Source organism: Salvia splendens, chromosome 16 (assembly GCF_004379255.2).
Source record: "Salvia splendens isolate huo1 chromosome 16, SspV2, whole genome shotgun sequence".
In the NCBI taxonomy this organism is placed as follows: domain Eukaryota; kingdom Viridiplantae; phylum Streptophyta; class Magnoliopsida; order Lamiales; family Lamiaceae; genus Salvia; species Salvia splendens.
Genome location: NC_056047.1, coordinates 5,847,681 through 5,873,789, shown reverse-complemented (window position 1 = coordinate 5,873,789; position 26,109 = coordinate 5,847,681). Strand labels below are relative to the sequence as shown.

Below are 26,109 nucleotides of genomic sequence, written 5' to 3'. Positions count from 1 at the left end.
GATTTTATATGTGATTTTCAAGAGAAGATTGTTGTCGTCTATGCTCGTGCTATTATTGGTGGTACATGCACTGGGGCGGCCATATATGCCAAAAAAATGATTAGTACGCGCGGTGCAAAAATTGTACACATCTTGAAACTAAAAAATAAACACATTAGTATGACTTAATTAAAATTTGATCGTGAATATCATGAACTTAGATTTTGTAGCAGATTTCCCATAAAATAAGTTTTTTTTCTTAATTTATCAATAATTCACCACAATAGATAAGTTTGTGATTTTTGCGACTAAATTTTAAGTTCGTAGAAAATATCAAATTCGACCAAAGTTTATAATTTTAGGGACCAAAAATATTTTTAAAATTTTACACTTACTATTATTGATCATTTCACACTCAAAATTTCTTATTTTAAACGGTTTTCATTTCATATTTAATTTAATTTTTTTGTCAAATGTGTGTTCTATTTTATGTGTTTTAACATTGTATATCAAATCCTAAGTGATTATATTAATTCATCTAATTAATATTACTTGCCAAACACTGCACTATTTAGTGTGTGTATAGCATGTATTTTAGATAAGAGACTCAACAAAGTTATTGCCCCTAAAATCACAATTTTTAGCCAAATTTGATATTTCCTACTAATATAAAATTTGATCGTAAAAACCATAAATTTATCTATTGTAGTACTGAATTTTCCATGAATTAAGGAAAAAACCAATTTTGTGGGAAGTCCGCTACAAAATCTAAATTCATAATTTCTGCGACCAAATTTTAAATTCGTGAAAAATACCAAATTTTAGATAAAGTTTATTTTCAAGGACCAATCCCCTTTTATAATTCAATTTTGGTATCCCCTGGGTGTGTGTGATATGTTGCTAACTTTTCTTAAGTTGCTAATTTGCTAACTCATCAACATAGTGTATTAAAAATATTAACACGGTGATAATGAAATGTTAACATAAAATTAAGTTGGTATTTTTAATACATTGTGTTGACATTAATATTTAAATGTCAACACAAATATGTGTTGATATTTTAATGTGATCAAGTTAGAAAAGTTAGCAACGGATCACGGTCCGATATCGGTTAAAGTGAGAGAGAGAACACAAATTCCAATTCCCTCATTCCTCAAATTATTGAACTATTGTTAATTTGCGCTAGAAATGCCATTATGAACTGTATAATTTGGGCTTTTTTAAAAGGGGCCTATGTTATATCACTTCTTAGCCAGCCCATGTTCCGAATAAGAAAGATAACGAAGGAACATGCGCAACGAGAGTTACGAGACGACTGAGCCAAGCGGCGAGTCGTATTTTCAGGGGCGACATCGACGATTTGTCTCAAAATAGAGGTAATCTCTGGTTTCTTGGATTGGTTTTTGATGTTGTTTTTTTTGTGTTTTGCTCATAATTTTGGAATTGGAGTTTGAAGTTTAACTCGTGGAATCGGAATGTATTTCATAGACTAATTTAGCTCGTTTAGTTTAATTGCTTTCAAGAGCATATTCCCATACATACATTATTGTTTTAATATAGAATTTCACTGTTATCTGTTCACTTAGGGTGGAAATTTAGAAGCTGGAGTATGAGTGTCAGTGGCAGTTGTTTGAATTCTGGGGTTTCCAGTCTACTCCCTTACAACAGAAATCCATGTCGTTTCCGAACATGTAGTTCGAGAGTTTCAAGCATCCAATGTATTGAAAACTTTGGATACCCTAAGGTCCTTGACAATTCCTATATTTTGAGCTAATTTGCTTTATTTATATCCTATTGAAATGGGGAGGATTGGAGAAATCCTTGTGGTAAGGATAAAATACTCAATCACATTTATCATTAATCTTGATTAGTAAATTGCCCCAATGTAGCAAAATTCTGCAATGTTAGCAACTTAGCATAGAGCTTGATGTGTGATGTGGTCTGGGAAAACATGTGTTTCTCATGTGGGAAACTTAAAATTGTACTCTCACTGACTTAAATGTATCAACAAATTACTGTTGGCCAATCTTCTGGAGTTTTTTAATATATTTTATATGTCGTGTTTTTAATAGTGTATTGTGATAGTAGTATAAGAATCTAGCTGCCAGTGGTTGATTATTCGTCACCAAGATTGTTATCTGTAGAAACTTAGGATTTCACTGTATGGGTGTCATCTGATTGTCATCCTTTTTTTTGGTAGTAAGAACAGGATTTAGAGGCACTTCCTTGCCACCACTGCTGTTATCTGGTTGATATTTATTGGTGTTGGCATTATCATATGATTTTGCGTCCGATATCTTTTAATAGACTACAATGGTAGAGGGATGGCATCATGGCATTATGGGGAAACTGGAAACTCTAATATTATTATAAGTTAGGATATACCTGTACAGGTGCTATCTGATTCTCAATTTCTTATATATCTACTGCCCACAATGGTTATTGTGTTAGAACAAGTAGCTGCAGTTAATCTTGTTTTCTGATTGAATATTCCTTTGTACATTCAGTGTTGATCTATTGTTCTAACATCTAATGTATCTGGAAAGTACTTTCCATGTTGGACTATTGTGATTACTTAATTGCACATTTGATCAATGTGATTGTGGCAATTGTTGCTCTCTTAGTCCGCCAATATGTGTTTCTAGAAATACTGTTTCAGTAAAACTGTTTAGGGAGACTTCAAAATGGTAAGTAAAGTGTGTCGGTCACCTTAAGCTTAGCAAATCTTCCTGAATTGTAGAATGAATAGTAACTGGGTTATGATGACTGAAATAGGATGACTTGATACGGGTCTCTTTATGGATATAATTAGCAGTGCCTATGTTTTCTTTGTGAAATGAATTTTTGGAGTATCTTGGCAGGCAACCAGCACTTCCTTCATTCGGCTACACCATCACCACTCTTACATGGAGAAAAAGGGAGTTTGTTTCATACCATTCCCAGTTTTCCTAAAAGGAATCGGCAATCGCTGGCTCCAAAAGCATCCAAAGATGTACCTTCCAGTTACCGATATCCTGCTATGACAGAGAAGCCGAAATGGTGGTGGAGAACTTTGGCCTGCCTCCCTTATCTGATGCCTCTTCATGAGACATGGATGTATGCTGAAACAGCGTATCATCTACATCCTTTTCTAGAGGACTTTGAGTTTCTAACATATCCTTTCTTGGGAGCATTAGGGCATCAGTAACCCCGTCCCCATTTCCGGCCCCAAGTCCCCTCCACGTCATCATTCCTCTACAGTTGCGGCCCAGGCCCCAACTGCTGTAACCCTGCAGGCCGCAACTCGGGCCGCAACTAATAAATGACACTATTCACAACTCCAACCTATTTAACTCGAAAACGCAATTCGTTGAACAATTGAAACCGGGAAAATGCATTGTTCATTCGAAATTAACATTACATTACTAGACGAAGCAAATTTAAAATACAAGAAACCCGGGCCACGACTACTACTTCTTCATTTGGGCGCGAAGGTAGGCGATCATCTCACGGTGCAACTCGAGCTCCTCGTCCGACATCTTCGATGTATCCCTCGCTGTCAACTCCGTCAGCTGGCTCATCCGCCATGTAATATTCATCTCCGACAAAGTGTCGGACATCTTATCCAGAGACGGATTGGTCGGCGGTGGCACCATAGCGGAGTTGCTCGCAGCTGCCTTCCCCTTTGCTTTCCTCTTGGCCGCCTTTGTTCCTGTCGGGCGGCTCTGAATGCTAGGAGAGGAGTAGAAGACATCGTCGTCCGTCACGTTGAGGTCGATCGCCGGACCTCCTTCGCTCGAAGAGTAGTTTCCGGAGGCGGAAACTTTGGTTCTCTTCGCCGCCCCAGTTGCCGCTGGCTCAGCACCGCTGGTGTACTTCTGGCTCTTCTCGACGAGCTTCCAAACTTCGAAGTACTTGAAGGTCTTCTTCCCGTCAGTGAAGAACGCTTCCTTTGCCTTCTCGACGAGGTCCGCCTCGCTGTGCCCGCTCGGCCACATACGGACTACGTTGGCCCACTTTCCGTTCCACTTGCTCATATCCGCCTGGACCCGGCCCCAATGCTTGCGCAGCTTCACGTAGCTACGCTCGCTCGACCCTTCCGGACGGTCAGCGTTATATTTCTGCGCAATCCGCTCCCAAAAAGCCTTGCCGGTCTGCTGGTTGCCGATGATAGGATCCTCGGAGACGTCGATGTAGTTCCTCGCAAGCCACATTGTCTCGGGCGGAGTGTACTTCTTCGGCCCATCCTCCTCCCCGACCTTCTCCTTTCCCCGCTCTTGAGCGGGCTCCATCTCACTGACCTCGAACTCGTCGGTGTTGACCGGCGATGTAATGTCGCCGTTGCTACCGACTCCCGGACTAGGCTGTGTCTGCGATGGTTGCGATGACGGTATGTACCAATTGTTCGAGTTAACGAACTCCTCCATCTCACGTTGATCGCTGTTGAACCAATCCATTGACGCCGAAAATACAAAGGGTATAATAGAGTATTGAAATGGAACGCGGGATTGAAATGGATGGAACGCAAGCTCGTATTTATAGACATCGAATTTAAAAAAAAAAACAAAATTGGATTTGCGTCCCGGCCCGAAGACCGTGTAACGCTGGGCCGGGACGCGGGACTTGCGGCCCGTCACCGTGCAACCCCGTCCCGGGCCGGGACGCGGGACGCTCCCCAGGCCGGTCACGCGTCACCGGGACGGTCCTGAGCCGTGCCGCACTTCCGTGTAATGCATGGGACGGGCCGGGACTCGCAATTTGCGGCCCGGCCCCAAGCGTTACGCATGCTCTTAGGGAGATTACCGAGTTGGTTTCTGATGGCATACTTCTTTGTTGCTTACCTTGGAGTTGTGAGACGAAAGGAGTGGCCCCATTTCTTTAGATTCCACGTGGTTATGGGCATGTTGCTGGAGATTGCCTTGCAGGTTATTGGAACTGTGAGTCGATGGATGCCGCTTGCTGTCTACTGGGGCAAGGTTGGGATGCATTTCTGGACTGCTATGGCATTTGCGTATTTGTTCACAGTGTTGGAGTGCATAAGATGTGCCCTTGCTGGGATGTACTCCGACGTTCCATTCGTGTGTGATGCTGCTTACATTCAGATTCCGTACGACTAATGACAGTATGTGTATTATCATTGTAAAATAAGATCAGACACTAGAATGAGACCGGATTTGTAATTTTTGGTGCTTACTATGTTGTGCTGTTTCTCTTTTGGAATTTTGTATATCCTCGCAACCAGGATTTAGCCTATGTGGATTGCTAGTTATGAATAGGGATATTGGTCTCTAAAATCATCAACTTTGCCTAAAGTTTGGTATTTCTCATGAATTTTGAAATTGGTCTATAATATCACAAACTTTGCATTTTATTTGGTATTTCTCAAACTCACTCAAATAAGATATATTTATCAAAATCTTATTTTACGTAGGCCACCGTGATACATTTTATGTTATTTTAAACCATTTTTTAAGTTCATAACATGTAGGATAAAAAGTCAAGTTGAAAATCACGTTGATTTAATTATGTCAAGTATGATAAAAAAAAAGCTCGTAAGTTAGTTAAATATAGTAATAGACATGCCGTGGGAAATACCAAACAAAGTACAAAGTTTGTGATATTATATACCAATTTCAAAGTTCATGAGAAATACAAAATTTTATGCAAAGTTTATAATTTTAGGGACCAATTTCCATAGCAAAAATTTCTTGATTTAGAATTGTCTTTACGATTTCAGATTTGTCTTGTCTTATCTCCATTTTGTTCCTACCTATCTTGGTTTGTCACTTAATTAAAAAGGAATATAACATGGTGAAGTAGTCTTTATAATCATTGAAGTGAATGGCATTGTACATTTGATGAAGTGGATCCCCCCCAACTGCCAATATCTCGCGACCCCTGTTGCAAAACTGTCATGATCGCCCCCTCCCTTGGCCACTGGCTCCACCCAAAAGAAGAAGACGACATTGTGAGAGGCTGAGATCATGGAGTTGGGAAGAAGAGGAAGTTCTATTTGTGAGGTATAGAGCTCTGAATGAAGTGGTGTGGATTGGATCTGAAAGTTAGTTTGAGAAACGAAATGTTTTTGGATGTAAATAAGTATTTGGCAATTATATAAGCATTTAGTTTTTTAATGACGGCGGAGTTTGTTTTCAGGCGGTGGTTTGTGGGGCGATGAGAGTGGTGGACGGCAATAGTGGGGTGGTGATGTAAAATTCCAGAAATGAAAGCCACTGCTGTTGGTGTGTGTTGAGTTGATCTTGGTTAATGAGATAATGGTATAAATCTCTTTTCTTGATTCATTCATTTACATTACTGGAAACTACCTTCTTCTTACAACTAACACACATCAAAGGGAGAGGGATTTCGATTCCAAGAAACGAACACAATGCATAAATTCCAACACCCAAATTCAAATAAACCAAAACGAAATCGCCATCACGAAATGTAATGCAATCACCACACAAGAAATACTAGCAAAGTTTGAAGACTTAAAAGAGTCATATACTCATAATCTTATCACTACAATTCAAACTCAGAACTATTACAACTGGAATTCAATTGCGGAGTGGCTGAACCTTGATCAGATTCTTCGCGGGAACGAACTCGAAACAGAGGATCTTCTTAGAACCACTAAGAGCGATGTCGTATGAGAGCCGGTTTGCTTTGAGGAATGTGGACCAACCCGCCCCAAAAGCTATCCGCCCCTGAAACACAGTCAACGCCACTCGTGAAGTGTGGCCGCCCACGTACTCTAACGATATCTCCTCCTTGTCGAACAAGCCACAAGCCACAGCAAATTTCTTCGGAATATGCTGCAATTTAAGAAAATAGTCATAAAGATTGATGCCTTTGAAGACACATAAACAGAGGTGGAGAGTGGAGGGATTCTTACAATTTTATAGCAGCGGTAGTCCTTGAGCACAACGATGCAGCGTGGAGGTATGAAGATGGACTTCTCCAAACCACTCACTGCATACACGGTGACCTCGAGTGTGGACTTCTCAACGTAAGTAAAGACGAGCAGCTCGAAGATTTCAAGCTGGGTGTCTTCACAGAATTTTGTCCATCCTTTTTTGAAGAAGTAATGATCCTCTCCTTCTAGATTCTCTTTCTTCACCCTCACCTTCCATGTGTTTCTGCGTATTCTCAGCTCTACTTTTTTTGGCAACATTTTGCCATGCTTCTCCGTGAAGCCTCGAGGCAACCTCTATACACATTACACACCATTTATGGTATTATCAGTTTAACCAAATACTAATAATAAAGGAAGAAGACAGAGACAGAGAAAGAAAGTAAAAGAAATTAGTTACTAGATGGGAAGAGAGCTCCATCAAGATCTTGTAAAATGCAGGCTTGTTCCCTTCCATGGCTGCTGCAGAAAACAAGAAGCTAAAAACTTGTTAACATTTTATTGTAGAAAAAGGGTTGCTACCCTCTAAACTAGCTCAAATTCACACCACATGTAGATGCATATTTCAGAAGAGCAAAAATCAAACTCACAAGAGAATCTTGAAATATAAAGGCATGAGGCTCACACAGTCGCATGCTAATATACAATGTTGCAAAAATTCCATCTTTCATGCTCATAACTTAGCTTAACAAGTTGTATTACACAAACATTCATGCTTCGGTTCAACACTTTTCATGCTTCACAAACTATAGTAAGACTAAGGCATGTCAAGAGCATCACAATACTTCAAACTAAAAACTTGAAGGGATTGAAAGCTAAGCAACATGCAAAGGAGACAGAAACAACAACCTCTATGAAAAACTCTTCAAATCCTCCTCTCCTCTCTCTCTCTCTCTGTAGAGTTCGGTTGAGACTTGAGAGTAAATGTGAAGCCAATGGGGAGGAATAAGTGAGAAATGAAATAGAAATAGAAATAGAGATGGGGTTGTGTTTGCATTTGTTTGGTTAGCACTGATGTGTAGTAAGACATATCTTTTCCATATACTGCTATGCTTTTCAACTGATTTCTTCACATTTCCATAGCGTGTGCAGTCTTCTTCAGATTCCTCAAATACTTAAACAAGAATTGAATTTGAATATCGACAAATCCTTTACTATACTATTTTTTTGTTATTGTCACCTAGTGCTCAGGAAATTACTAATTAAGGTAATTCATATATTTATGAGATCCACTGTCCACGTTTGTCTTTGTCACCAACCAAAATCCACTCAAAACAAAATTTGAGAAAATGTTCTACTTTACTATACCAAGAGATGTTGAATTAATTAAGGATCGATGGTTGAGAGTGATGGTCTGATGGACATAACCGAAATCAGATAACAATGGAAATTAAACTAAATAAAGCCATTACCAAGTATATTTAGCGTATGTTTTTTTAATATGTACTCATATTTATTCAACTATAAGAAATTAAACTAAATAAAGCCTTTACCAAATTAATTAAGTCTGTTTTTAGCATTATATTGAAATTAATTCAGTTGGCGTACAATAAATAATGCTGCATCTCTTCTCCAGAATTTGGTGTGGGATCATTTATTGCTTGGTTCCAAAAGTTGTAAACAAAATCACAAGAAGATTTTACCCAATTGGGAAATAGGGAATCCATATACAATATAGTTTCACTCTGATTCAATGCTACTTCACTCAATATGTAATAAAAAAAACAACTACTATAAATCATAGTATACCAAAATACCTCAATTATATTTTGAGTCGAACACGCAACCTTCTGATCTGGAGTCAGATGCGCTACAATTGCGCCACGGATCCCATTGATCATTCTCTTGACTTTAACTATTCTTATTCAATTTATTCATTCAGAGCCTTAAATAAATGCACTCTAAGCATAGAGTAGTTTATTTTGTTCCTGTAATTAAAGTTCGCATAAACCATGGAATATTTAGCGCAGCAACATTTTATATCTTGAGCAACAAATTGAGATGGAACATAGAATTACAAAACCAACAACCTACTTGGTCTTCTTTTCCTTAACCTCTTTCTGTTTCCCTGTAATCTTGCTTTTCACAATCTGAAACTTGTCCTCAAACATCACATTCAACCTTTGCCATGTCATCATCGCACTACCTTCAAATTCTCGTATCTTCTGCTCATTCTTCACATAAATCACCGGCACCGTCATCGCCCCCCAAATCCCTACAACATATTTATAGCTTAGTACTAATTCAACCTTTGATGAAGAATGATGGCCACTTGTTACATACCTATAAAGCAAAGTGTAACAAAATTCAAGTGTTTTGCAGCCAGCGATAGCAAATAGAGAGAGACGACAGCTCCAACAAACACGAACCATTCTCTCTCACTGCCGACATGAAACATCAACCGGATTCCGTCCTCCCCCCGCCGCCTCAGCGACCCGGCGTGCGCCTTCGCTGTCTCCTCGCTGATCTCACCTCACTACAAAGAGAAGAGACATATTAGTATATTGAAAAAAGAAGAAAAATGGTGAGATTATACTACTTTTTCAAGAAGCGGTGGATGCTGCCCCAGAAGAACAGGCAGGAGAGGAGGGCGATGGACACACAAGAAAGGAGAGTGATGAAAGTGTAGTGGTAAACATCCATCACGATCCATGTGGCCGTTGCTGCTACGAGGATTCCAACATTCAGCTGCTTCCTTCTCCATAACACTATCTCGCTTAGTATATCTGTCATTTTAATTAAGGACTTCGTTTAACCTTCTGTGCGTTAATTTGTAGGAGTATGAGATAGAGAGAGGGGTACCTGACCTGAGTTACTATGGAGATGATCTTTCGGGGGCGGCGAGGTGGGATATTCCGATGTTTCTTGGTCTGCTTTCGGTGGCGGCGAGGTCGGACATTCCGATGTTTCTTGGTCTGATTTTGGCGGTGGCGGTGGCGAGGTTGGAGATTTCGATGTTTGTTGGTCTGATTTTGGTGGCGGCGAGTTCGGAGATTCCGATTTTAATTCAGGCATGATATCTCTAAGTGGCGATCGATCGAAAAGCTATATGTTTGTAAAAGATGGAGAATAAAAGCGTATGGAATAAGTCTGGATGGAGAAGATGAAAGGCAAGTAAATGAAGAAAATTTGCCACGTGTAGAGCTGAAAAGAGGCCACGTGAATGCCATGCAAGTCTTTCTATCCATGTTTTGACACTCATCAAATATAAAAAACTAGTGCCTACTCACTCATTCCGTCCACCATTTATCATCAATCTTTTCTTTAGTTATCACTTTATAAATACTCTCTCAACCCCCTTATAATTGTCTAATTTAGTTTCGTCTCAAATTTTAAAAAATACTATAAATAAAAATAAATTGAAAAAATTAATAGAATGAAAATTTTATTTTTATATATTAATTTTACAGTAAAATATCTAAAATAAGTTAATTGAATATAAGATTTACTTACCATTTATAATAAAAGTAAAAGTTCATAATTAATGAGGGATAGACAAAAATAGACCATTAATAAGGGATGAAGGGAATAGTAATAATTCAGGCATCTACCTTAAGGTCCTTAAATAACAAAAGACGCTTACATTTCAATTATTTTCATTTAAAAAATAATAATAATACTTCCTTGGGCAACACCTGATTTTATGTAATTTTATTTTGTATATTAAATGGAGAGAGTAAAGTAAGAGGGGGAATAAAGTAGAGATAAATGTGTTTCTATTTTTGAAAATGAGTGATGAGTCATCTTGATTGGGATAAATAAAAAATGAAAGTGGGTCAACTTGAATGAAATGGACGGAATACTAATTAATGTAACAATTTATAATTTACTTATTGGTTTGGTGACTTGGTCCATATTTAACAAAAAAAAGCCAAATCTTATCGGTAACATATACTCCGTATTTTTTAAAGAGTAAAGGCCAAAATTGGTCCTGAATATATAGTCATTTTACGTTTTTTGTCCTAAACATTATCTTTTGGATTTTTTGTCCTGTACATATTGAAATTTGATCATTTTGGTCCTCCGTCAACATTTCCGTTAAAAACTAACGGTCAACGGATTTAATCACGATTTTGACCAAATTAAACTTTTAATTCAGAATTTTTACTCCCTAATTAATTCCCTAATTATTTTTACATTTCAATTTCATCTTCTTTCCTTCCACTTATCATCATCCAAAAATAAAAAAATCAAAGATGGGTTTTTTAAAGGAAAGATCCAAATTTGGAACTAAAAAAGTGAAATACGAGAAGGAAAACTTAGATCTAACAATTAAGTGATATCACCCATCTAGAGAAGAAAGAGGGAGCTTCCGCGACGTCCACGTCTCCACGGATCGAGCCTCCATCGGCCTCATCATCAACGGTGTCCGGGTCGCCCACCTCGATCTCTTCGTCGGATCTAGAATGGCGGTTCACGAAATTGACGGAATTCATATAACTAGGGCTTGAGGGGGAGAGGAAGGAAGAAGATGAAAGATGAGAGGAAGGAAGAAGATGAAATTGAAGTGTCAAAATAATTAGGGAGTAAAAAATCTGAATTAAAAGTTTAATTTGGTCAAAATCGGCCGTTGACCGTTAGTTTTTAACGGAAATGTTGACGGAGGACCAAAATGATCAAATTTCCATATGTGCAGGACCAAAAAATACAAAAGATAATGTTTAGGACCAAAAATATAAAATGACTATATGTTCAGAACCAATTTTAGCATTTACTCTTTTTTAAAACATAAACCAAACTATATTATTCAAATAATTAATTACTCCACCCGAAAGCCCATTCACATATGTACATATGGTCCATATTGAGAAAATCGAAAAATCTCAAATCCTGTCCCATATCAATTATACACTACGACGATGGCCAAACATCAGTAGGTAATATACGTTCAGTCCAATTATAAACAGGAGAATTCAGAAATGTAAATTGTTCATTCTTTAATATTTTATGAGCACTTTAAAAGAAAATTTCACCTTTTTAAATGCAATTCAACCAAAAAAGTTACACTATGTGAATATTATCTGAGCTTTGCTTATTTAAATGTATACGAAAAAACTCTTTTTTTTTGTTTTACTTGAGTTAATTTATTTCTGTGACAGTAATTATACATCATAATATATGTAGGCGTTATTTAACGTGTAAGCTAAGAGTTTATTTAACGTCCCTACTTAATGATTAAAGGATTAAAGTATCGCATGTATAAATTATAATGTTGCAGTCCCTATACTATCAACTATTCAACTCCTTTAGTTGGTCACTTTGTTTTAAATATATGATTAATTATTCATTAATTTTAATTATGTAGTACACTTTTTGTTATTTTAGTGAAATTTTTGTAATTCTAATTTTATTATAAACCAATTACTAATTGCAACACGTAAAAAGTAGGTGGAATTGATAAATAATGTAAGTGAGGTTTTTTTTATGAATTACTGTATGACCATGTTTGGTTGGCGGGAAAGTAAAGTTGGCAAGGAAAATGATTCCTGGGAAAATGAATCCCGGGAATATGATTTCTAATAACTTTACTTTCCCGTGTTTGGAAAATATCAAGATTTGAAAGTATATATTTGATTTAAACACTAAACTAAAAATATACTTATCATTTTTATTTATAAAAAATAATAATACATATTATTTAATAAATTATTAAAATTATTAATTACAAATGATAATAATTATATTATTTTATTTATTATTACGATGGATAGTTTAAATATGGATTATACATCATAATATATAATAATATAATAATAAATAAGATTATTATTATTATTATTATTATCATTATATTTACTTAGTTTTTAATTGAATAAATTTTATAATTTAAAATTTCACTACAATTTTATTGTCAATTACTAATTTATAAAATAATAATTATTATATTATTATATAATTATAATTATATTTAATTATTTAATAAATTATTATCATTATTATGATAATAAAAATAAATATTAATAATATAGTTATAATTATGATAATTTGAATTATAGTGATTTATTATCCTGAAATTAAGTATGATTTATACTTTTAAATTATTTTTAAAACATTGTAATAAATAATAACAATAATGATGATGATGATAATAATAATAATAATAATAATAATAATAATAATAATAATAATAATAATATGTACTATATTGCATTAAATATGTAAGAATCTTAAAACTGAGAAAAAGAATACCTAAGAAAAGTTAGGATTCAGAATCCTGGAAAGTTGTACTAACTTTTCTTGTTTCAGGATTTTGATTACTTTCCCAGTTTGATTAAAAACGGAAACAAACACAGAAATTTAAAATTTAAGAAATCAGATTACTTTTCCATACATAATCCTAGCAACCAAACATGGCCTATGAGTTAAATTATAATACAGCTATATGGGACGAATAAATAATGGAAGTGAATTGTTATTGTTAATACTTAGCTTCGTAATTATTCTTAATATCACTTTAATTTATGTTAATTTGTTATTATTGGCAATAATTGCTATTGTCTAGTTGTCAACCAATACTTTATTCTTGTAATGTTTAGAGGGACACATGAAATAAAAAAGAAATAAAGGTTACTGCCTAAATATGGAAATAGTGTGGTGCCCACATTCGATAATTGACCTAAAATTAAGGGGGATGTGTAAACTAGAATCAGTAGCAGCTTAATTAACCAAATAAAATCAAAATAAATAGTACTAATGAATTATCATCAGCAGCACCGCTCAGCATCATATATATACTAATTTATGTAAGGCTTTTGGTTTCTTTTGTGACAAATTGATTGTAATCATAACAACTCACATGGGTGATAATCAATAAAGAATTTTCTAGTCTATTTCGTCTATTATTTCCCCTATTGTTTCTCATAATCAAACAGATTTGTCCTTTATCTATATTCTTAAGTTGCGGATAATATATAGAGTTAAATAATTATCTTCAAAATGTCCATGCGAATTAGGTATAAGAAAATAATGTCTGCGTATAGTATGGAGTATATTATTAGGGTTATTCGATTTGCAAGATTATAATTCGTAATTAAATATATATTATATTTGGTTCATATAATTAATTACCACAACTCAAGTTTAGATAAATACCCATATAATAATTAATCATAGTCAATCCTCCAATTTAATAATCTCAAAACTTATATCTTAAATTATACAGTATCTTTATTCTATTTTATTTAGAAACTGAACGCCACCATAGTATATTATACATGCTAATATTGGTTAAACGCATAATAATTTTCACTCATTACTCACAGTTAGGACTTTCATCATTGGAGTCTATTAGTACTAGTACCATTTAAAAATAAGGTCATATAATCATGAAGTTGTTGATGTCATTAATTAATGGTTCAACCTACTGTATTTCTTAGATCAATATAGTTTTGCCCTTAGTTCATTTTACTTCTTTCATCTTAGTTTATTAGTAAAAAAAAGATCGTAAATACAAAAGAGAGAAAAAAGAACCTAAAATATAAGGAAATCACAGTTACAATATCTAGTGGGTCGGTCTATATTAAAGTATTTTGAGAAATATCCACTCTTGAGAAGGAAAAATAGCTAGTACTACGCCCTACCTTTCCAAGATAGATAGAAAGAAGAAAAAGAGAGAACTTAATGGTGAAGAAAAACAAACAAATCATGACATGTGAAAATATAGGCACCAAATTACATGTCCGAGTTAACAATGCTCAAAATGCACATGAGCATGAGACCAAAATCAGGAAAAATAATAAAATGATCCAAAGCATATATGGTACTAGTAAAATATGATAACTCAAAATTTAAATTTTATGTTGGAGGACATGAATATTCAACACATTTCTCTCTTTCTCACTCTATCTCTCTTTTGTTTGGAATTCGGCAATCCCATTGTCTTAAAGATGTGTATGGATCAAAGAAAAGATAAAGCAGAAAAAAGTCAAAGTTGATGAAAGGAAAAGAGAGATAAAACTTGAAATTTGAAGGCAAAGGATTACCACAATTTATTGTTGTGGATTTATCTATGTGATGCATGTGTACGCTGACATTCAAATCAGTTTTCAGTCCCACATAAATTAATGTCTGCAAACTTCAGCCCAATAATAATAAATGAATTACTGAAATATAAACAATGAGTTTATCTCTCTCTGTACGTGACTTAAAATAATTGAAGGTTGGTGGCTGCCGACTTTCATATAGGAGTATATCTCAACTCCTGAGACAAAACCCTAGATCCACTATTATTTTCTTACACATTCAAATTTTGGGAGTGATATTTAATGTTATTTTGACGTTAGGCAAATTACAGTATGACTAAAAAGTGAAGCTTATGAGCTCTTGTTATAAATTAAATATTGAATTGATTGCAAGTTGGTTCAGCTTGCTGAATTTAATACTAGTCCTTTCTTCATTATTTATGGCTCTTGTACTGAGAATTCTTCAAGCTAAATTATTTTTAGTCTTACACCCTATACGATTATTTCCTTTCTCGAGAAAAATATTACAGTATATATTTAAAAATGTCAATAATAATTTTTAATGTATTAGTATAATTAAAATTAATATATAAAATAAAACATACAACAGTAATGTGTATTAAACGAATAGGATGTCAATTTACATAATTTCCTGCATATACACAATTCAGGTAATTTTGACCATTTTCATAATTTCCAAAAATTGAAATATTAATCAATTCTTGGTTGAAAATGGAACATTTTTAAATTCCCATTTCAGAAAATGAAAAACTTTTATTTCCTTAATGAGAAGATACTCTATTTATATATATATTTAAATTAATTTGAATAATTCCAGTATATTGATGATTTATACCCCCATTGTGTTTTTAACTCGCCCGTAAGTTTTCTTTCCAATTTAATTTATGTAAATTATCATTATTATAAAAAAAAGGTTGATTTCCAATTAAAATAAGCAGTACGGCGAGATTCTCGGCAAATTCAACCTCCAACCACTCTACTTTTGTTACTCATTTCGGCGGTTAAACAATAACAAACCAACTCCACAATTAGTATTGTGTAAACAAATTCGCAATGAAAATAATGAAGCATGCATTCATAATAACGCGGAAACGCGTGAATTATAGTACTAGCATATACCCATGAGTTGGCAATGCAATTGGGAGACAGCCATGCCCGCTCCTCTTCCACCTTTCCTTTTTTCCCTTATAATTTTCTGATTTGCCTTATCATTTTATATATACTCCCTCTCCTAATCCCCAATACAGCTTCATTTCTTTACCCAAACAAATATTCACTCACATTCTTTTGTTCTTTCCATTTTTCACACTTGTTTAATCGCTCTAACCAGGTGCGTGCGTATCCAATTTCCCTGCATTTTATCCGTATGTTTGTTCTTTGGTTCAATCCAACTTCAGATCTGCTCTTTTTTTGGCCTTTGTCAGTATTTTAGCTTTTCAAGATTAGATTTTTATGCTGTTGGGTTTCCTTTTTTTTGGTGCAGATTGTTAATCTGGTGAAATGGGGCGAGCAGTTTTGCTGTGTTTGCTTGCGGTTTTTTCATTTTGGAGTTTGTCTGTGGTGAGAGGAGAAGATGCTTACAAGTATTACACTTGGACTGTTACTTATGGAGCTGCTTCTCCACTTGGCCTTTCTCAACAGGTTAGCTATGTTTCATGTCTCTGTTTTCTAGAGAAAGATAGAGAGATGTGCAGTTTTCTGAGAGAGTTGGGTGATTTGCAGGTTATCTTGATAAATGGTCAATTTCCTGGTCCTACTCTTGAGACGGTGACCAATGACAACATTATCCTCAATGTTATCAACAAGTTGGACCAGCCTTTCCTCTTGACATGGTAAGTCACATTCTTCATGTTCCATATCTGTTTATGTTCACTTATTTTCTCTTGTTTGTGGCCTTATCACTTGATCTGCGTTTCACTTTCTTGTAGTTTAGTAGTTCTTGAATAAATTATCACATAATCATTTTGTCACATGCCTATCCAGTTATGAGATTTGAGCTCTTGTTGATCTCTTTGATTTTGTGCCCTTATCGTGTCTTCAAGTGAGGCCTGAAAGTTGTGTGTGTTGTATGGAATAGGAATGGGATTAAACAGAGGAAGAACTCTTGGCAAGATGGAGTGTTGGGAACCAACTGTCCCATCCCTCCTAACTCGAACTATACGTATAAGTTCCAAACCAAGGATCAAATTGGTAGCTACACCTACTTTCCTTCGACTCTGATGCACAGAGCTGCTGGAGGTTTCGGAGCACTTAATGTGTATGCGAGATCAGTGATTCCAGTTCCGTATGCGAGGCCAGCTGGAGATTATAGCCTTCTCATTGGTGATTGGTACAAGACCAGTCACAGGGTAAGCCTTCACCACAGTCCTACTTAGATATCACAGTTATGACTCATGCGATTGCTTTTGATGACTAAAACTGACTTAGTGCTTTGCTACTTAGATGTATCTGTGTGCTTTGCTTATTAAAGTTTGTCTCTTATAGATGAAAATGGTGTATGCATCCATGCTAAAATGAGATCTCAATATTAGTGTTAATCTTTTTTGCTTACATTTGTTGAAATAAGTAGATCTGTTGATTGAGTTCATCTGAATGTGATTGCAGGTATTGCAGCAAATACTGGATTCAGGAAAGGCCTTGCCCTTCCCTGATGGAATCCTCATTAATGGCCAGGGTAGACCGTCCTTCAGTGGTGATCAAGGTAGTTTACGAACCTAACCATTCTTATATTGTGTTTCTACATTGAGAGTTGTATTTGCTGAGAGGAAGTCTTGTTTACAGGGAAAACCTACATGTTTAGGATCTCAAATATTGGTTTGTCCACGTCGTTCAATTTCAGAATCCAAGGGCATAAGATGAAGCTTGTTGAGGTTGAAGGGTCTCATGTCCTTCAGAATATCTATGATTCTCTTGATATTCATGTTGGTCAATCCGTGACCGTCCTCGTCACTTTGGATCAAGCCCCTAAAGACTACTACATTGTTGCATCAACGAGGTTCACACAAACGGTCCTCACTGCAGCTGGCGTTTTGCACTATGCGAACTCTGGGGCTCCAGTTTCCGGCCCTGTCCCAGCCGGTCCAACCAATGAGGTCGGATGGTCTGTTGATCAGGCTCGATCATACAGGTATAACTGATCGAAAGAAAGTTCGTTATACAAGAACCATTAGATATTCTTCTTGAGGAACAAATGAACTTAATATGCATCTGTTTCAGGTGGAATCTTACCTCAAATGCAGCAAGGCCCAACCCGCAGGGCTCTTTCCACTATGGAACAATAACACCAACAAGAACGATTATTCTTGCCAACACTGCACCAATCATCAACGGTAAGCAGAGATACGCTGTCAATGGCGTTTCTTACATCAACGCAGACACCCCCTTGAAGCTCGCTGATTACTTCAACATCCCCGGTGTATTCAGCATCAACTCCATCCAGAGCTCTCCATCCGGCAATGGAGCCAGCCTAGGCACCTCCGTGTTGGGAACTTCCCACCACGACTTCATTGAAGTTGTCTTCCAAAACAACGAGAACGCCATCCAGTCATGGCATCTCGATGGTTATGACTTCTGGGTTGTCGGGTAGGCCAAGGCATACACTTTTCAATCCTGCAATTCGTCATGAGCTCCCAACTCTCTAACTCATGCTTTTGCTTATCAAAACAGATTCGGGTCAGGACAGTGGACACAAGCTAGCAGGAAGACCTACAATCTTGTCGATGCTTTAACCCGACACACGACTCAGGTAACATTATCAAATCAATGACAACTGTAATCATCTCTACTAATGTTTCATCATATATATATAACATTGGTTAAACTCTCTTTTCTCAGGTATATCCGAACTCTTGGACAACGATATTAGTATCCTTGGACAACCAAGGGATGTGGAACTTGAGATCCGCGATGTGGGGAAGGCAATACCTCGGACAGCAGCTGTACCTCAGGGTTTACAACCCAACACAGAATCTTGCCAATGAGTACAACATACCCAACAACGCTCTGCTCTGTGGCAAAGCTGTTGGACGAAGAATTCCTTGAACTTTTTTTCCTGGTTTGAAGGTTTTTAAGAGTATTTGTTGAGTTTTCAGGTCATGAGAGGTTGGCTGCTAGAATTCCACAAACAGATAAAGGAGAGTCTTATCTTTTTACATATGTATATTCAGACATAGTAGTATTTAACTATTTATGTTAGTTTGGAGGAACTTGTAGTGGCAGTTGGTTTATTGGGTTTGCTTAATGGACTTTAGCGTTCTGGGTAAGATCATGGTGCTATACCAATATTGAGTGTAAATGGTGGTGTTTTGAATCGAAATGCCAAAGGCTATATTATCATTTTAATTCCCATTATTGTTATTTATTTTTTATTTTAAATTTTCATAAAGAAATTGTCTGGAAAAGTGTTTTCTTTAAAGGCTTTACTTGAATCTTACTCCAAAAAATTTTCAAGAAATATTTTATACTCTTGCTTTATTATTTTAATAATCTATACGTATATTTATTGAAATAATAAATAAATAAATAAATATATATATATATACATAATGTACCAAGAATTTAAGTGATTTACTAATATTGTTGTAATATCATACAATGGATTAAAAAGTGTTTTTAAACTGTATATTAATTATTGATAATTAAGTGGAATAAAAACTGATAATTTTAGGACTTTTTATTCCTAGGCAAATTTTCGGTATTTTGCATATATATATGTATGCTTTGCAAATTTTTCGCGATATGGATTTGCTTAATGTACACTGCTTGGTCGACCAAAAAGTGTTGATTAAGTTGCACACTTTTTCTCACACCACATACACATTCAACTTTCACGAACCATATACTGAGAATTTGGATTTTTATGATTTTGTTTTCTAATACACGAATTTAATGCATTACAAAAAGTATTTAGCTCCGATAAAACTTTTGTTTGGTTCATCTGGAGTAAAAAAGATGGAAGGCCAAAAATCGATCCAATTAAATTTACATTCTAAATCTATCCGAATAATGTAAATCCAAATGAATTATCAATAGTCATAATTGAATTATAGTTTTATAGACTATAGAGCTTCATATATATGCACTCATTCAACGTTTCGATACATTTTCTCCTTTATAAATAAATCAACAGTGTCATTCTTTAATGTAATATAATAATTAAAATAAATTGTAAATTTATGCCAACTATTAAGACTCAAAATTGGATTATATGGTGAATATTTTCCGCATCGAGAATATATTAAATTAGGCAAACTCAGTTAACTAAACTTAAATAATTGAATAATATAGTATTAATATTAATATTATTAGTATTGCAAAATGAAATTATTTATTACTTCATCGAAAATGTGTAAATTGTACTCGGAGACCTCGTAAGACAAATACACAGAAAAAAAATGCATTGTACTATCCCCTCAAAAAATAGGCAATTGATTTATGAAATCACAAACTTTTGCTTAAATTTGGTACTATTCCCTGAGAACATAAATAAATTTGGTTGTAAAAGTCGTAAACTTATGCAGCAGTGTAGTGAAATTCTCACAATTTGAATATCCGTCAAAATTTGGGATTTTAAACTCAAGTAACGTACAACGTCGTTTACACCTATTAAATGTGATAATGTTTGTTATATTGACCGATTTGTCTATCTAATATAAGAAAAAATCAAACTCATTGTAAATTCCTTGCAAAATGTAAGTTTATGATATTATTAGTGATAAAATTATGTAATTTTAGGAGCATTACCCCCAAGTAATACAAAGAACACTTGACATGGTAAAAAGAACAATGAAGACTTATGATGGGAGAAAATTTGAAGGAGATCTTTTTCGATCAACATGATAATCTGGCGCGAAAACTCCCCCACATCCCGATGAAGGGGAGAGGCATTGGACTTCTTGATCCACATTAATAAGTATAACCTCCCATTGTCTTGGCTACTTGCATTTGTTAAACCAAAACTATTCTTTAATTACTGCTCTCTAACTCATTTTAATTACTGCATATTATTTAATAAATCATGTTTTACAAAACCTATTTAATCTTAATTAACAAGATCCGTCCTCGGCTGCGCGCTTCTCGCTTTCACACCTTACTCCACCGACGAATCTTGTTCCTACTACAACTCCAAACATTAATTTTCACTTCAATTGTTAAAAACACATAATGTACTCTTCAATCATCATCACAAAATAACTACCCTTCTTACTATGTCTATGTACCCAAATCTTTAATCTCTATCTCCTCAATTAAAGTCCTACATCTAGTCATCAATTTACAATATTTCTATTGTATTTGACATATATTGCAAATCCACCCACTATGTAAATATTAGGCTAGCATTTAGCAACCAACTCCACCTAATGATGTAGATCAATGTAATAATGGAGTGCTCATTTCAGTTGGAAGAAGAAGGCAGAGTTCGGTAAGCTCGGCTTACCGAGCTGGAACTAGCCTGGAACTAGCCGAGAAGAAGAAGGCAGAAGAAGGAAGCTCGGCTTTGAGCTGGAACTAGCCGAGAAGGAAGAGTTCGGTTGTGAGCCGAGAAGGAAGAGTTCGGTTGTGAGCCGAGAAGGAAGAGTTCGGTTGTGAGCCGAGAAGGAAGAGTTCGGTTGTGAGCCGAGGAAGGAGTTCGGTCTTAAGCCGAGGAAGGAGTTCGGTCTTAAGCCGAGGAAGGAGTTCGGTCTTGAACCGAGAAGGAAGAAGCAACCTAGCCGAACTAGCCGTTGGAGCAGCAGTTAGTTAGCTGAGATGTAGCGGTTATTCTTCTTGCTTTCTTGATTCTTCTTGTAGTTAGTTAGTAGCAGTTGCTACTTGATTGTAGAGCTTTAAATAGCTCACCGTGTATGTAGTTTAGAGTAGAGTTTAATCAATAAAGAGTTTTCCAGTTTTCTCTCCAAGATTATCATCTTCAATACTCAAAGTGTGAGTGTGTGTGTTTTCTGCATTGTGTGATCTCATACAACAGTGAGTGTGTGTGTGATCTTATTGAGTGTGTGAAAGCCTTGTGTGTGTGAATCCTAACAAGTGGCGCCGTCTGTGGGAAGGGATATTGAAGCTGATTTGCAGAGGATCAAACGGTTTCAGAGATGGCAGCAAGGCTTGATGCAGAAAAGTTCACAGGCAAGAATGATTATGGCCTGTGGAAGATGAAGATGAAGGCGGTTTTAATTCAACAAGGCTTGGCGGCAGTTCTTGCAAAACCAGAGGAGAAAGGAAAGGCTCCAGTGCTTGATGAAAAAGCTCAGGCAAAGATGGAGGAGATGCAGCTCAAGGCACATTCTGCAGTGATTCTGTGCCTTGGAGATAAGGTCTTGAGGGAAGTTCAAGAAGCCAAGACTGCGGTGGAGATCTTGGACAAGTTGGATGAAGTTTACTTGGCCAAATCCTTGGCTAACCGGCTGTATCTCAAGAAGAGGCTGTATGCCTATAGTTTTTCTGGAGATAGGTCCATCATTGAGCAGCTAGAGGAGTTCAACAAGATCATTGATGACCTGGGATCTGTTGATGTCAAGATCTCAGATGAGGATAAGGCCATTCTCACATTGAATGCCTTGCCTAGCTCGTATGACCAGCTAAGTGATGCAATTATCTATGGAAGAAATAAACCTATCACCTATGCAGAAGTCTATTCAGCCTTGATGGCCAAAGAACTCCAGAAGACAGCCAACAGAGGCTCTGCAAGCTCCAATGTTCAAGCTGCAGAGGCCTTGAATGTGAAGAAGTTCAAGAAGCAGAACTTCAAGAAGAAGTTTGAGGGCTCTAAACCCTCAAGTTCTGATGCTCAGAAGGAAACCAGAGCTTGCTATTGGTGCAAGAAACCTGGACATTTGAAGAAAGATTGTCATGCATGGAAGAGAAAGATAGCCTCTGAGGGACACAACCAATCTGATTGTGTGGAGAGTGCTGATCCCCCGGCTCAACTCATGAATATTAGTGACAGTGGAGTCAGTCATAGGTGGATTATGGACTCAGGGTGCAGCTTCCATATGTGCCCAAATAGGAGCTGGTTTCATGACCTTCAAGAAGCAGCCGGCACTGTGGTGCTGGGTAATAATCACATTTGTCAGATCAGAGGAATAGGGAAGGTAAAGCTAAGCCTACAAGATGGCTCTATGAAGATCCTAACTGGGGTGAGGTATATTCCAGAAGTAAAGAGGAACCTCATCTCATTGGGAATGCTGGAGCAGAAAGGGTTCACCATATTGATGAGTCAAGGAAAATTGTTTGTGAAATCTGGAGATGCAGTGATGATGGAGGCTGACAGAGAGCATATTCTCTATTATCTGAAGGCTAAGGCTGTTGATGGAGAAAGCAATGCAGTATCAGATGATTCCATAATGCTATGGCACAAGAGATTGGGCCATCCAGCAGAAGGAAGCTTGAAAGAACTCATCAAAAAGGGCCTGATCTCTGGAGATTTCAACAAGATGGACCCCTGTGAGCAGTGTATACTTGGAAAGGCTAAGAAGGCACCCTATCCTATAGGTATTCACTCTTCTACAGCCCCTTTAGACTACATACATAGTGATCTTTGGGGGCCTTCACCGGTGTGTTCAATTGGTGGAGGAAAGTATTATCTAGCTATCATTGATGACTATACAAGGAAGTTGTGGGTATATATTCTTAAAGAAAAATCTGAAACACTCACAAAGTTCAAGATATGGTGTAAGGAGGTTGAGCTAGAGAAGGGTAGAAGTGTTAAATGCTTAAGGACAGACAATGGCCTAGAGTTCTTGTCTGCTGAGTTTGATCTGTTTTGTAAAGAGAAGGGTATGAAGAGGCACCGGACTGTTCCTGGTAATCCTCAGCAAAATGGTGTTGTGGAGAGGATGAATAGGACAATCCTAGAGAGGGTGAGGTGCCTACTTCTTGGGTCTGGTTTGAGCAGCAGATTCTGGGGTGAGGCTGTGTATACAGCAGCCTATCTCATCAATAAATGCCCATCTACTGCCCTGAAATCTGAAACTCCTGATTACATGTGGTATGGAGCTCATAGTGACTACTCAAAATACAAGGTGTTTGGGTGTGCAGCCTATGCTCATGCTAGGCAAAGTAAGCTTGAAGCTAGGGCTCTGAAATGTATCTTGCTGGGGTATTAGAGGGGTGTTAAGGGGTATAGGCTCTGGTGTATTGAGCCCGGTAAGCAGAAGGTCTTGGTGAGTAGGGATGTGGTGTTCTTGGAGGATCAGATGCCATACCTGAAAGATAAGCTGGACTCCAGTGAAGATGAGGGTGATTTCTTCAAGGTGGAGCCTGTGGGGGTTGGCCTAGGAGCAGGTGGAGTTATTGACTCAGGGAGTGAGTCTGATTCAGATAAAGAAGAGGCTCCAACTCAGGGCAACCAGGCTGGTGAGTCTATATCAGACTCTATCAGAGACTATCAGCTTGCAAGGGACAGAGTTAGAAGAGAAACAAGGCCACCAACAAAGTTCTCTGATGTTGTGTATTATGCTCTGTGTGCAGCTGAAAGTATTGATGGTGCAGATCCACTCACATATAAAGAAGCTATGCAGAGCAAAGATAGAGAAAGATGGATTGAAGCCATGAATGAGGAAATAAAGTCTTTACTCAAGAACAAAACATGGATTTTGGTGGACAAATCCAAGCTGAATACAGATGGAAAGGAGAGGAAGCTGATCAGTTGCAAGTGGTTGTTTAAAAAGAAGGTAGAAACCACTGATAAAGACAGAATCAGGTTCAAGGCAAGGCTGGTGGCTAGAGGCTTTACACAGCAGGAGGGAATCGATTTCAATGAAGTGTTTGCACCTGTTGTGAAGCACACTTCGATTAGGATTCTATTGGCTGTGGTGAATCAGCTTGACTGGGAGCTACAACAGCTTGATGTGAAGACAGCCTTCCTCAATGGAGATCTAGAGGAAACTATCTTCATGGAACAGCCAGAGGGCTATGTGAAGATTGGAGAAGAAGGCAAGGTGTGCCTGTTACAGAAAAGTCTTTATGGACTTAAGCAAAGTCCTAGACAGTGGAATAAGAAGTTTGATGCACAGATGAAGAAGATTGGCTTCTCCAAGTCAGAATATGATGATTGCATCTACATCAAGAAGGCAGGCAGGACTCCCATTGCCTACCTATTACTCTATGTGGATGATATGCTACTTGCAGGGCCTTCTATGACAGAAATTCAGAAAGTTAAACAAGATCTGAAGTCAAGCTTTGAAATGAAGGATCTAGGAGAGTCAAGGAAGATCCTAGGCATACATATTCAGAGAGATAGAGGCTGCAAGAAGCTGTGGATGCTGCAAACTGACTATATTGAGAAAGTTTTGCAGAGATTCAAAATGGAAAATACAAAAGCTGCATCAACTCCTCTGTCCCAGAGTTTTAAGCTATCAAAGGAACAAGCCCCTAAAACTAAGCAAGAGGCTGATGAGATGAAGGCTATCCCTTATGCTAGTGTTGTTGGGAGTATCATGTACACTATGATTTGTACAAGACCAGATCTTGCTCATGCTATCTCAGTGACTAGCAGATACATGGCAGACCCGGGGAAGGAGCATTGGAATGCTCTTAAGTGGATATTGAGGTACATGAAGTCAACTAAGGACTGGGGGATTGTGTTCAATGGCTGGGAAGGTGAATCTGAGGAGGTTGTGCAGGGCTATTGTGATGCAGACTATGCTGCAAACCTGGACAACAGAAAGTCCCAAACAGGTTATCTTTTCACCATGTTTGGAACTGTAATCAGCTGGAAGTCAGGGTTGCAAAGTGTTGTTGCTCTCTCAACAACAGAATCAGAGTATATAGCTCTCACTGCAGCTGTACAGGAGAGTTTTTGGATTCAGGGAGTGATTTCTGATTTTGGTTTTGACCAAAAGACAATGGTGATTCATTGTGACAGCAGCTCAGCTATGTGCTTGGCTAAACATCCGGGTTTTCATGAAAGGAGCAAGCACATAGACATAAAGTTGCATTTCATTAGAGATGAGATTGAAAAGGGGAGAGTGAAGGTGATTAAGATTAACACCTTGCACAATCCGGCTGACATGCTAACAAAGTCTCTAGGAAGAGACAAGTTTGATCATTGCAAGAAATTGATCAATGTTTGTGCAAGAACTGAGATGAGCCCTCAGGTGGAGAATTGTAATAATGGAGTGCTCATTTCAGTTGGAAGAAGAAGGCAGAGTTCGGTAAGCTCGGCTTACCGAGCTGGAACTAGCCTGGAACTAGCCGAGAAGAAGAAGGCAGAAGAAGGAAGCTCGGCTTTGAGCTGGAACTAGCCGAGAAGGAAGAGTTCGG

The 26,109-nt window shown here is 37.0% G+C and overlaps 4 protein-coding genes across 7 annotated transcripts; 2 read left to right on the top strand and 2 right to left on the bottom strand.

Moving 5' to 3' along the window:
- Positions 1–1,246: 1,246 nt before the first annotated feature.
- LOC121771272 (protein TIC 20-I, chloroplastic) lies at positions 1,247–5,255 on the top strand. Its single transcript, XM_042168052.1, has 3 exons — positions 1,247–1,355; positions 2,841–3,155; positions 4,753–5,255. Exons 2-3 carry the CDS (start codon positions 2,999–3,001, stop codon positions 5,073–5,075), a joined length of 480 nt encoding a protein of 159 aa, XP_042023986.1. The 5' UTR covers positions 1,247–1,355; positions 2,841–2,998; the 3' UTR covers positions 5,076–5,255.
- Positions 5,256–6,226: 971 nt separating this feature from the next.
- LOC121770843 lies at positions 6,227–9,941 on the bottom strand. 3 transcript variants are annotated; one of them, XM_042167620.1, is made up of 8 exons: positions 9,679–9,941; positions 9,411–9,597; positions 9,155–9,347; positions 8,902–9,086; positions 8,629–8,799; positions 7,272–7,333; positions 6,854–7,168; positions 6,227–6,773 (listed from the first exon to the last, which is right to left on the bottom strand). In XM_042167620.1, the coding sequence occupies exons 6-8, from the start codon at positions 7,326–7,328 to the stop codon at positions 6,516–6,518; spliced, it is 630 nt and encodes a 209-aa protein (XP_042023554.1). In that variant the 5' UTR covers positions 7,329–7,333; positions 8,629–8,799; positions 8,902–9,086; positions 9,155–9,347; positions 9,411–9,597; positions 9,679–9,941; the 3' UTR covers positions 6,227–6,515. The 3 variants fall into 3 exon arrangements, with proteins under 3 accessions (XP_042023554.1, XP_042023555.1, XP_042023553.1); XM_042167621.1 differs by lacking the exons at positions 8,629–8,799; positions 8,902–9,086; positions 9,155–9,347; positions 9,411–9,597; positions 9,679–9,941 and adding an exon at positions 7,721–8,601 and having other exon boundaries at positions 7,272–7,330; XM_042167619.1 differs by lacking the exons at positions 8,629–8,799; positions 8,902–9,086; positions 9,155–9,347; positions 9,411–9,597; positions 9,679–9,941 and adding an exon at positions 7,721–8,600.
- LOC121770097 lies at positions 8,902–9,604 on the bottom strand. The gene is made up of 2 exons (XM_042166899.1): positions 9,411–9,604; positions 8,902–9,154 (listed from the first exon to the last, which is right to left on the bottom strand). The coding sequence occupies exons 1-2, from the start codon at positions 9,602–9,604 to the stop codon at positions 8,902–8,904; spliced, it is 447 nt and encodes a 148-aa protein (XP_042022833.1).
- A 6,063-nt stretch (positions 9,942–16,004) lies between the features above and the next one.
- LOC121772380 (L-ascorbate oxidase homolog) lies at positions 16,005–19,194 on the top strand. 2 transcript variants are annotated; one of them, XM_042169462.1, is made up of 9 exons: positions 16,005–16,217; positions 16,337–16,494; positions 16,576–16,685; positions 16,931–17,201; positions 17,458–17,554; positions 17,635–17,980; positions 18,070–18,435; positions 18,520–18,598; positions 18,688–19,194. In XM_042169462.1, exons 2-9 carry the CDS (start codon positions 16,354–16,356, stop codon positions 18,892–18,894), a joined length of 1,617 nt encoding a protein of 538 aa, XP_042025396.1. In that variant the 5' UTR covers positions 16,005–16,217; positions 16,337–16,353; the 3' UTR covers positions 18,895–19,194. The 2 variants fall into 2 exon arrangements, with proteins under 2 accessions (XP_042025396.1, XP_042025395.1); XM_042169461.1 differs by having other exon boundaries at positions 16,006–16,183.
- Positions 19,195–26,109: the final 6,915 nt, after the last annotated feature.

Coding starts and splice junctions, on each gene's coding strand:
- LOC121770843 (XM_042167620.1), bottom strand. CDS start 7,328: ATGGAAGGGAACAAGCCTGCATTTTACAAGATCTTGATGGAGCTCTCT. Junction 7,169..7,271: donor TGGAGCTCTCTTCCCATCTA/GTAACTAATTTC, acceptor TAATGTGTATAG/AGGTTGCCTCGAGGCTTCAC. Junction 6,774..6,853: donor ACTACCGCTGCTATAAAATT/GTAAGAATCCCT, acceptor CTTAAATTGCAG/CATATTCCGAAGAAATTTGC.
- LOC121771272 (XM_042168052.1), top strand. CDS start 2,999: ATGACAGAGAAGCCGAAATGGTGGTGGAGAACTTTGGCCTGCCTCCCT. Junction 3,156..4,752: donor TCCTTTCTTGGGAGCATTAG/GGCATCAGTAAC, acceptor GCATGCTCTTAG/GGAGATTACCGAGTTGGTTT.
- LOC121772380 (XM_042169462.1), top strand. CDS start 16,354: ATGGGGCGAGCAGTTTTGCTGTGTTTGCTTGCGGTTTTTTCATTTTGG. Junction 16,495..16,575: donor CACTTGGCCTTTCTCAACAG/GTTAGCTATGTT, acceptor GGTGATTTGCAG/GTTATCTTGATAAATGGTCA. Junction 18,599..18,687: donor TAACCCGACACACGACTCAG/GTAACATTATCA, acceptor CTCTTTTCTCAG/GTATATCCGAACTCTTGGAC.
- LOC121770097 (XM_042166899.1), bottom strand. CDS start 9,604: ATGACAGATATACTAAGCGAGATAGTGTTATGGAGAAGGAAGCAGCTG. Junction 9,155..9,410: donor ATCCACCGCTTCTTGAAAAA/GTAGTATAATCT, acceptor TTTGCTTTATAG/GTATGTAACAAGTGGCCATC.